This window comes from Gossypium raimondii, chromosome 7, assembly GCF_025698545.1.
Source record: "Gossypium raimondii isolate GPD5lz chromosome 7, ASM2569854v1, whole genome shotgun sequence".
NCBI classification, from domain to species: domain Eukaryota; kingdom Viridiplantae; phylum Streptophyta; class Magnoliopsida; order Malvales; family Malvaceae; genus Gossypium; species Gossypium raimondii.
The window spans coordinates 44,198,762-44,210,762 of record NC_068571.1 but is presented as its reverse complement, the minus strand read 5'-3'; the positions used below and the strand labels follow the sequence as shown (position 1 = coordinate 44,210,762).

The window sequence follows — 12,001 nt, the reverse complement described above, 5'->3', positions numbered from 1 at the left end:
CCCGAGAGAATTGAGGCTTCCTCCCAACTTTTGCTTCTTCATTCTTCACTAAACCCTTACTTTCTTTCCCTTGTTCACCTTACTAGTTAACAGATATAATATTTGAAAATTAAATTCAAATAAAATTTTAATTGGAATCAAATATCTCGAATTGCAAAATCATTTATCCAAACCCTCAAGTCAAGCCTGGAGTATCTCTTAATTGCATATGAAAAAGCCAAACATTCTTTAGATCACTTAATTTGCAATCAAAGGTTGTCAATATTAAGTACCCAAAAGAAATTGCCAATATCAAAATAAGTAAGCTGTCTTGTGCTTAAAGTAATTTAATCATTATGTTGTATTTGTATTATATTAAGCTGCCTTCTGTTTAAAGTAATTTAATCAAAAGTGATTGTGTCAGATTTTAGTGATTCAATTTAAGATCATTTATGTTTATGTTGTATTATATTTTAAGTTGTCTTATAACTTATTATAATAATTTAATTTACACAAAATTATATACTTATATTATTTTGTCATGTTTGAGAAGTATATAATTCTATTAATATTAATGAATCATATGATAATATGTTATTAAAAATATGATATGTAGTTGTCTGATTTATTGACGGGTATAAAATTATATACTATTAAAATTAAATTTATATAAATTTTGTATGTTAATACTTTATTTTATGTAATTTTAATACATTCATAAATATTATATTCTAAACTTCAACTTATTTTTAAAAGAAATTCATATTTTAGTAATGCAATATTTATATAAAAAAAGCTTTTTAGTGAGCCAATTTTGCCACGTGAGCATATAAAACTATAGCTGATCAAATACTAGACAGTTTTATACAATATAAGAATGTATATATTTGCCTTACAAAAAGAATGTGTCTCTCAAAAAAAAAAGTGTATATTTAAAACAAAAGGACAAAAATTAAATGAAAAAAAACTAAGTTAATTAACTATGATATCAGCTTTGCTAACAACTTTTGATTCAGTGATAAAATATATGTTAGTTATAATTATAAAGTCAGATGGTTTGTTGTGGCATTAATTGATGAAATGTTTCCAAGTCAAAATTCCCACATCACACACCTTATAGTATAAATTTATAATATCATATATTAAATATTAAACACTGAGTATTTCCCATACTAGTTTTCCATGTTCCAAAGCTTGTTAAAATAAAAACAGCTTTGATTAATGTAAGCTTAATTTGTCTTCAAAGTTGTCAACATGCATTAATATATGTATATTTAAATTCATCCATAAATCTGCCTTCAAATTGGACCACCATCAATTTATTGCAAGCTGCTATATAAGCTTCAACATTTATATTTTATATTTGAGTCATTCAATTTGTTGTTAATATTATCAAATATCCACCCTGCCATTCTCCAATGTCACATGATCCTTAAAATTTTCAATTATATGATGATTAAATGGAATATAATTTTAGTCATATCAGACTTCTTTCTAGATAAACTTGAGGTTGGGCTCGAGTTCCATCCCTCCAAATAATTAATTTAACTTTTTGTGAATATTTAAAAAATATCTAAATTTCAAATTTTTCTTGAAATATCAATCTTTTTCAAGTTCAAAGTATTTAAATTTCATTAATAATAAAATTGTTATACTTCCACTTTGGGAATGACATATGGCAGAACATAAAACAATTTGGTAAAGATTCTTTGTTGAATGCAACTCACGAGTAATCCTTCGCTAGATATCTTTTATGATGCCCCTTCACCTAGAACATCTACAAATGACCCTCCACGAATCTCTCTCGAACCATCTTGGAACCACCCTAGAGACCCTTCGCAGAGACCATTAAAGTATAATAGCCTCGTACAACCTCAGTAAGGAAAATATCAGAGCAATACTACATAGTACTACACATGGCGATAACTGACCTGTAATAGCCTTGCCACCCAGCCAAGCACATGGACAAGCCTACCATCTATATTGTCGGTTACATGGCATTACCAGACAAGGGCACCCCATTATATATATCCCAGAGCATGAGAGACAAGGGATCCTTCTTTCTCCCTAAAAAAACCTTAAGTGTTTCCCCCAATTATCTCCACCTTCCTCCTCTTTTGCCTTCTCCCTTCTCCTCCATCTTCAACCTTTGGCTCTTCACCTATCACAAGTGAATCGGCCCGACAATCATCGCCGCCTTCTCCTCTTTGTCTCTTCCTTGTTAAACACTTTTTTGATACAGTATTAAGAGTGGGGATGGGGATAACACAGTTTGAACAGTGCCAAACGGATGTCTCGTAAGAGTTTTAGCCATCGTTTCATTCAAGTCAAGACTCCTGTATCAACAAAAGTAAATAGTTTGGCACAACTAAAGATACATTTTGTTATTTGTACAATTTGATGGTCACTTACAACCAAATTAAAAAAAAAGTATAACTCAAAATTATATAATTTAAATAATAAAAATATATTTTAAAATAAATATAAAATGTAATTTCAAATTTAATAAAATTATACAAACTCATATCTTTATATATAGAGTTAATATTTGATACACTAACCCTAAATGAATCAGAGAATAACATATCATTAAAAATAAAGTTAAGTGAATTTCATTTTGAAAATTTTAATAATATGTGATTCACTAACATGGTATAAAATTATACATTATAAATTTGTTGAGGAAAGATGTTAAAAGTCCCACGTTGTTGTATATGAAGATATGAAAATTAATTATATCGGTTTCAATTTTCTGTTTCATTTTGAACATTGGCAGAATATTAATTAATAATTTATGCTCCACTTTAAGTGGGATTAGCATGTGGTTAATCCTTGTTTAAAAGATAAGATTTGGAGAAGATTCTTTAGATTTTCATGCATGAGACAATACATGGATTTATTCACATTAACGTTTTGTTCACAATTGGCCTTAAAGTCAAAGGATAATCCTAATTGGAACTATTTAAACTCTAGACTTTAAATTTTAAATCTAAAGATTTCATCCAACATTGTCAATTATAAGTCGGAATTTAACAAAATCGAAATTGAAATTTTTAATATACACATATATATATTGGCTTGATTTGCAAGCAATTTAATTTACAACATCTACCATTTCTATAATATTTATATTAGATGCACATTTGTATTCTACAACGTAACTCTTTTACTATTGGATGCAGTGGAGTACCAGGGGTTGGCAGGCGCCCCGGTCCTCTTAGAATGAAACTTTTTCTATTTAAGTCCCTTTAAAGTTTATAAAAATTTAATTTAGTAAAGGTAAAATTGTATTTTGGCCCCCTAAAAATGATAAAAATTTGATTTAATCCTTTAAAACTTATAAAAAATATAAATATTAAAATGGTGAATTTGCATTTTTACTATCGTAAAAATATATAATTTAATTTCGACCCCCTTAAAAAAAAAATTCTAACTTCACCCCTAATTGGATGTGCAGTTGGCTAATTAATTTCATGTAGGTGCCAGGACATGCAACTTATAGTGGTAAAAGTGTCACTAGGCTTTATACTAAGAGTTGGTTCGCATCTTATCTCTTTTATTGAAAAATGGACGAATTATTCTTTATATGTTAGATTAAAAAGTAAATTAGTTCTTCTGTTAAAAGTTTTATCTATTTTTACTACTAAAAACTAATCCACGTATGTCAGAATGAGGTAAATGTGGCATGTCATGTGTAACTATTTGGTTGTTCTATTGTCCTGCCAATTTTAACAGTAAAAATGGATGAAATTTTTAACAAAAAGGACTGGTTTACTCTTTGATCTAACGTACAAATACTAATTAATTTATCCATTTTTTAGTAAAGGGGACTGTAACACTTTAAATCCGACTTAGAAGTTTAAGCTGAATCTGGACAAGTTACACTAATGTATTGAAAACTGATTTCAGAAATTATCCAGAAAACATTCAAAACTTTACTTGATTCATGGCGAAATATTTTTTTTGGAGTTTAACGTAGAAAACTGAAATCCATTTTGTCGACTTGAGTGGTTTTATAGTTTCGTGTTAAAAATTATCAGCTACTGACGAATTTAGCAAAAACCAAGACGAGCTCAGAAACACACTACAAACCCAAAAGATCAAAATCATTTTTACATTTTTGCAAAACAATCCGAGCTCCCACACACCGTCTAGTCCTAAATCAGAGACTTACCTGAACACACAAATACAAAACCAAAAGGTGAGCTATAAAGCCCAGTGTATAACCAACATCAATTACAATTAACAAAATATAATATACAAATCAGAGTAACATAGAGACCTTAATAGTGAGTATAATACCAGAATGAAATAGACATGAGTTTCACGGATGTTGCCATCACACTAATTTAACAGAACAACACAAACCCACCAGAACATGACAGAATAGAACAGAGCAGAGTAGAATAGAACAGAGCAAAACAGAACAGAACATAACAGAGTAGAGCAAAACTGAACAGAGCTACGCAGAGAATGTTTGTTTGTGCAGATGCGGTATTTTTCAAAACATATCAGAATATAGATTTATCAGAAAACATCCTACCCAACTCCGCTACACACCAAAATAGAGTTCCCTCCAGAACTCATCCAGCCAAATCACACTAACAGATAACTGTGGATAGTGCCACTAAAATTTTGCAGTTAAAACTGCCAGATCAGATACATGTGGTCAAGCCACTATATTGCAGCCAATCTGCCAGAATAGAAACATGGTTAAACCACCAGATAATACAGATAATCAACCTTCCAAAAACTTCCTCCTTTCACATCATCCCAAGCCCTATGCAATGTGTCATGGCATGCATATACAGATGCAGAGTGATAAGCATGTAAGTCATGCTATCATACAGTAACAGAGTCAGTAGGCATGGGAGTTAATGCGTTATAAAATAATTTATCAAAACTTAACAAATAATATTAGATTTGTCATGAAGTCATATACATAGTTATAAATCAGAATCAATACCAATCAGTTCAACATATTCGGATATCACATGTTCATAAGCAACAGAGTTACGTAAAGGTGTGCCAATAAACTTAACAAAATACAGATTGTACTTAGATAATCCGCACACATTAGACAATAGCACACTATGTCCTGACAGTTCCTACTTACTTAGGTTCAAACATAGTAGACATACGTACAGATCACAAGTTTTTCATCATCAGATCATCAGATATCAAGTTATATAGCCTAATTCAGATCATACGGATCCTACAGTAGGCTTGCGTTCGTTTCACATGACGCTTGTGGCCCGAGGGAAAAATTCCAAATCTTGGTCCACGCACCTGTGTGGTTTCACACGGCTTGGATAACGGCCTGTGTGCCTCCACACGGTCTAGCACATGCCCGTGTATCCCACACATCTTGACACACGCCAGTGTCACCTGCCTGTATGGTCCTAATCCACAGTCAGTGAGTTACACGGCTTGGACACACACCCGTGTCATTGGCTCGTGTGAACCCTGCATAACACATAACCACACACGGCCTGAGCACACGCCTGTGTGCCAAGTCGTGTGCCTTCAATTTTCATGAATAATGAGTTACACGACCTGGTACACAGCCGTGTGGCTCACACAACCTACTAGACGTCATGGTACACGACTGTGTGGCTCACACAACCTACCACATGACCTGACACACGATCATGTGACGTTGACAATCAAATTTTTAATGACTAAACTCGAAATGAAAGTTGGGTTACAGTACCCACCTGATATGGTTTTGACTTGAAAGTAACAGAGATAATTCTCGGGCCTAAAACAAGGTTACGTAACCAAATTAGACAATCAAACCAGAACAGATCGCTTGAATAACATCCAAACCAAATCTATGTCGAAGAACTTTCGACACAACACTCCAAATAGAAACTTACCGGCAATGAACAACGAACACGCAATTCCTACATTGTTGAAGGAACGCTAGACGTCGCTCGAACCTCTCTTGATTCAAACAACCAATTAACAAACTCTCAAGGATGAATTGTTCCTTGCTATGGAATTCAAAGACCGATAGAAAACCACACACTAGCAACATGGGCAATTGGCTCTTACCAATGCTAAGAACGGAACCACGAGAAAAGGTCAAGCCCCGTACGAAATCTAATTCATGCCCAATAGCAAAACGAAGGTAATTCGAAAGCAAAGAAAAACCAAAAAGAAAAGAAACAAAAGGAAGGGAGAAAATTTTCTTTTTGTCCCAGAAACAAGGAGGAGAGAGTTACCAACCTCTTAATTAACTAAATAAATTAAAAAGGAAACCAAACTGATTTACGGATTAGTATAAAAATATTCTCATTACGCATGTAAAGATTCAAACACAAGACCAAAGGGTATATAGAAGTTTAACCAGTGAACCAACAAACTCATTCTTGATATCAATTGACTGGATTTAACTTATAACCCACATGTCCAAAGATAGAGATTTTGTCAAAAGTAGAAAATTTCAAGGGATAGGATTCAAACCCAAAACCTCACCTACATAGCTAGAACACTTAACCACTTAACCAAATAAATTTATTTATCAAAATTTTCTAAAATCTAAACTTAGAATCGAGAGATTTCCACTATTGATCTCAAAACTCAAATTCTTCTAACTCAGTTTTTGGGATGTTACAGGGACAAAATGCAATTTACCACGAGAGCTTCCATGATACTTATACCAACTTGTAGTATTTATTTTTTTTCAAAAATTACATATATTTTTCATTGTAACAGAAAATCCAATACTCAAATTATCGATTTATTCATATGTAAACAATTAGTGCCTTACATATAAAAAGATAGATTTTCAGTGAAATGAAACTAAGATCATAAGTTGGAAATCTTAGCTCAAATTAGATGATTAAGAAATGAAAATATCTATTACAAGATCTTCGAAAGAAAAAAAAAAGATTTCCTATACTATCTACTCAAGTTCTCCTTTTCTTTTTTGTTTAATTAAACACCAGTAACATTAAAAAAAAAAAAAGGCTTTTAGCTTGAATTCATATCTTTCTGTGATGATGAGAGTATAGCATCAATGGCTTCTCTAACTTGTGAAATATCAGGTGCTTTCCCTCCTTGAACTGGCCAAAATTCATCTGTTGCCAACACCTGCCCATATATATAGATTAGAGTTAACATTTACTTAAAAAAATATCTTAAAAATTATCATTTTTTAATTGTAGTTCAATTCCAAACAAAAGATTTCATTTACAGTACCATAAAAATTTTTAAAATGTTAATTTTGTTAAACAATAAATGTTAATTCTATTCTAATTTGACCTTATTTGATTCTTTTTAATAATATAAGGACAAAATTGATCAGTTGAATAATAGAGGGACTAATTTAATTAAGTTACTATAATAAACCTATCAGTTACATTCACCCATATATATCATAAAATAACAAAGCCTTTTGAGTAAAATTGCCATTTATGATAAGCCCTATATGATGATTAGAAAGCTGAAGATCTCTCCCTCACCTTCACTTGTAATTGAAGGAACTTGACATAGCTAATTGCTTTCTCCAGCATGGTAACTAGATCAACCTGTGGAGCAAACAAATTTATAAACATGCATATAATTAATTTCCATTTTTAACAAATAAGTACAAGGGGAAAATATATATTAGTTTCAGTAGTAATTAATAATTAATTGCTTACCTTGGAACCATTAGGCACTAGTTCTTGTAGTATCTTCAACCGCTCACTGATCCTCTCACGTCGATTCTGTATATTTATATCAAAAGCAATTTCTCATAGTTAATTTTCCCTCTTGATTTTGGTTGTTTTTCTATTAATAAAAAAGGGTTAATTCAACATGACATCCTCAAATTATGGTTTATATTTTAAATTGATCCTTGAACTTCAATGCGTTCTAATTGAGTACTCAAAATATCAGTACTGTATCAATCAGATCTTTCCATTAGCCTAACTATTAGCTTGGATATTAATTAATAGCTCAAATCTAATATGGAATATGTTTAAAACAAGTGAATCATATTATAAACACTTGCGTACCTAATGCATGGAAAACTTGGAATTGACTTGTTAAAAAGAGAAGAAAAATTCTCTTGAATTTTATTGGTATTGACTATTTTTTTAACTGGTTAGATCTAGAGAATTCATGTAGTAGGTACACATGTTTATAATTTAATTCACGTGCTCTAAATATGCTTCATGTCAAATCTAGATTAGCATTTAATATCTAAATAGAAACTAAAGTGACAGAAAGACGTGATTGATGCAATACTCTAATATGTAGATGACTCAATCGGAATGTTTTAGAGTTTGAGACAAATTTGGAATTTTGAGGATAGTTCAGGGATTCTTAGTGCAATTATACCCTAAAAAAACAAGTTTCAATGCATGTAAAGCAAACCTTGGCTGCAATGCTTTGAGGATCCTTTGAAGGACCGGACTTTGATTTAGCCTTCTTAGCTTCATTGCTACATTGTTTCTTCAAAGCTTGAGTGCTATCTCCCTATAAAAAAAAGCACAATTTTATCATATGAATTGTGTTTTAATTACTTGGATTGAAACGGAAAAGAAGAAATGGTACCGTATTCAGACGCTTAACGCCGGCAACTCCTGGTGACCGTAACTCCGGTATACTATCAGCATCCATTGCTGATTCAGAGTATAACCAATCTCCATTGTTCTCTTTCGAGCTAAAATTGCTAGCTGTTTCAAAGCAACTAAAATCTTCCACCAAGCGAGGATCCCACATAGAATAATTATCTTTTTGACTTGCTCTTTTTAAGTAAGTACCGCTTTGCGGAGCCTTCTCGTTTTGTTCAAAGCTAAGAAGAGATCCATAATTGGTCCCATGATGATATTGATGAATGAAGTTGTCGTACATTGAACTGCCTTTGAAGTTTATCAATGAATGAACTTCCTCATGCGGTGGCCGGAACACGAAACTGTCGGAATCAACACTACCCGGAGAGTAACATGAGGAAGAGCTAGTCATCTGAAAGTTGTTGACACCACCGCCAAGCTTTTTCAAGTGATCATCACCACCTTCATCAAAGTTTCCATTATTGAAAGACGAGGTTTGAAGTGAGCAAATAGGGTCCTTGGCTAGTGCCATTATGATAGTGAAAAAAAATTGGGGTTGAATGACAACTTCCCTACAAGGCCTATATATATATATCTAAAAATTCAAACTGATAAATTAAATATTAATATTTCATATAAATATTAATAAGGGTCAATTCATCAAAAATCCTCGATCATGACTTGAATTTTGAATTGGTTTTCAAACTTCAAAATATTTTAATTAAGTCCGCAAATTATTAGTATATACATCAGGTCTTTCCGTCAATCTAACAATTAGCTTGAACATTAAATGCTATTCAAATTTGACATCAAGTGTATTTAAGTACATGGATGAAATTGTATATAAAAATGCACCTACTGCATGAACAAATCGAATCTAACGTGTTAAAAATCAAAAGAAATAATCTTATTTTTATTAATATTACCTTTTAACATGTTAGATACAAGTTGTTCGTGTGATCGGTATACACGTGTTTACAATATAATTCACCTATATTAAATATGCCTAAATTCATAGCTAGGCTAACAGAATAATCTGGTTAATATAATACTAATACTTTGAGGATTTAATTAGAACGTTTTGAAATTTAATGACCAATTTAGAATAGAGCAATAATTTATGGACATTTTATGAAATTATCCTCTCTAATCATGATAGGTTTTAATGCAATATTTAAACTATAGATGGGAATCGAAAATACTTGGTTTTTTTTTTTCTCCTTATGGGAACAAGAAACACAGTATTAAATATTGCTGCAATTTCTCAGATGTAATGAACTAGCAAATTATATACACACAAATATAATATTATTTAATATGATTGCATCGGGATTGTTAGCTGGCAGAGGTTGATCGAAGATTAAATGGAAAAACAAAGGTAGAAAAAGAAAATAGAATTGCAAAGCAGCATAAGGATCGGCGGAATTTCCTCCATGCCCACGTCTCTCAGATTCCCCCCATATTTATTGTTATATGAACTATTTGCTTCATACAGTCGAAGAAAATTTTAGCTTTTTGAGGTTGCTTCCTACGTTGTTTCACTTCTGCATGTGGGTTTTCTACTGGTTTTTTCATGGTGGCTTTGTAAGTCAAATCATGGCCATCTAGTCTATTGTCTGGTACTTCAATTGATTATTTAGCATTGATCTGGTTCCAGTATCTCAAGATTTTGTTCTTCTGTACTTCTAGAGTTTTTTTTTTTTTTAAAGTAGAAATTAAGGGACACTAGTCGGTTGGGTTAAAAATCTAAAATCAAATTTAATTGATTAATTCATACTTTAATTCGAACTGACTTAACATTCATCAATTCTATTGATTCTTTTGAAAGAAGTCAGTTTAATGAATTAAGTAGGTTAAATCGATTATCTTCCACTTATGGCTGATTAAACACAAATTAAAGTTGATTGGGATTTTAATTTAAAATTATGTTATAAAATAAGTAGGTTAAAAATTGAAAAGCGAACTTAATTAATCAACCATTTACTTTTGGACTTAATTCTTAATTCACCTAACCTAATCAACTTAACATTCGCCAGTTCAATCTTTTTCTTTTTAAATAACACGAATTAACTATTATAACCATAAATTTTTTATTCAATAATTCTTAAACTCTTAAATTAGTCGGAACCTTTAACACTGATTATCTATTGTAATGGATGTAAGAAATGTTAATTCAATTTGTATATCCATTATTAATTAGTAACTGTGAACCCAATGAAAATCATCCTCTCCACATGTTTTGTTGGATGGTCTATAGGGGGGAAATTGCATAAAAAGCAAAGCTGGCCTTGTGGACACAAAGAGCAATTCCATGTTTTTAGGAGAATTGTTTGCTGTCCTCATACCATGAATTTTAAGAGCTTTGCATGTCTTTGAATATCATCCACAAGAATTCGCTAAAGATTATGCAAACTAAATCATCACATGCTTTGAATAGTGAGGGCATTGATTTTAGACGTAATCGTTTCCTACAATTCCGTTTATACGTAGACAGTTCTTTTAAATTACATTTAACATCACTAAACTATTAATAAGTTTGTATTTTAGTCATTGAATTTCAAAATGTTACAAAATAGTTATTAAGCTATTCAAAAGTTTTTATTTACATTTTGTTACTGTGGATCTGATCCAAGTCGATCTGATGATCAGTGTTAAAGATCAAAGAAAAAAGTTGTTTGAATTTTGGTTTGCAAATTTATGATGCTTAAAGTTGTTTCATGAAAAAAATTGAATTATAAAAGAAAAGGGGAACAAAAATTTTTGGTTGGTGCGAATAGAAAAAACCATAGAACAACGATTTTAATAGTATAATAACTTAAATGAAAACTTTCAAATAGATCAGTGAATATTTTATAACTTTTTAAAGTTGAGTAGCCAAAACATGAATTTAGCCCAAACGAAAATAGCAAAACGTGAGCGGCAGGATTCGAACCTGCGCGGGCAGAGCCCACATGATTTCTAGTCATGCCCGATAACCACTCCGGCACGCCCACCTGACGATGGCAACTTTCCATTTTATGTTTTTAACTGTAATACAAAACTTTTTTATACAAAATCAAGATGTAAGGCTTCATATTTTTATTTTACAGAATTAAAATTATACTTTTATCTTAATTATTTTCATTAAATTTAAAATTTGATGAATGAGCTTAGTTATCAAAACTATAAAAAGTCATTTTTGTTATGGTATTGAGTATAACAACGTTTTTGTGATAGTTAAAAGTTAATTTCATGAGCTGGTAATTTTGATTTGTCTTTAATCATGCAGGATGATATAAGAAGTTTTAAAAGATATTATTTTAAGGGAATTGGAGAACTAAAAACTACATGCCCTCTATCATATTGAAGATAGTCGAAATTTAAATTTGAAGGCTGGTTTATCCTTTATTTTGAATTTGGATGAAACTATTTGAGGTCTCCATACAATAGAGATAGTATGAAATTGTGATTCCATGTAATATTTATCTCTTTTCAAT

The 12,001-nt window shown here is 31.3% G+C and overlaps 1 protein-coding gene and 1 non-coding gene across 2 annotated transcripts; both read right to left on the bottom strand.

Annotated features, from left to right (window-relative positions):
• Window positions 1-6,775: 6,775 nt before the first annotated feature.
• Window positions 6,776-9,057, bottom strand: LOC105789115 (putative transcription factor bHLH086). Its single transcript, XM_012616354.2, has 5 exons — window positions 8,527-9,057; window positions 8,347-8,448; window positions 7,629-7,694; window positions 7,449-7,514; window positions 6,776-7,077 (listed from the first exon to the last, which is right to left on the bottom strand). The coding sequence occupies exons 1-5, from the start codon at window positions 9,055-9,057 to the stop codon at window positions 6,958-6,960; spliced, it is 885 nt and encodes a 294-aa protein (XP_012471808.1). The 3' UTR covers window positions 6,776-6,957.
• A 2,379-nt stretch (window positions 9,058-11,436) lies between these two features.
• TRNAS-AGA (transfer RNA serine (anticodon AGA)) lies at window positions 11,437-11,518 on the bottom strand. The gene has a single exon. It is a non-coding gene; the product is annotated as a tRNA-Ser (tRNA).
• Window positions 11,519-12,001: the final 483 nt, after the last annotated feature.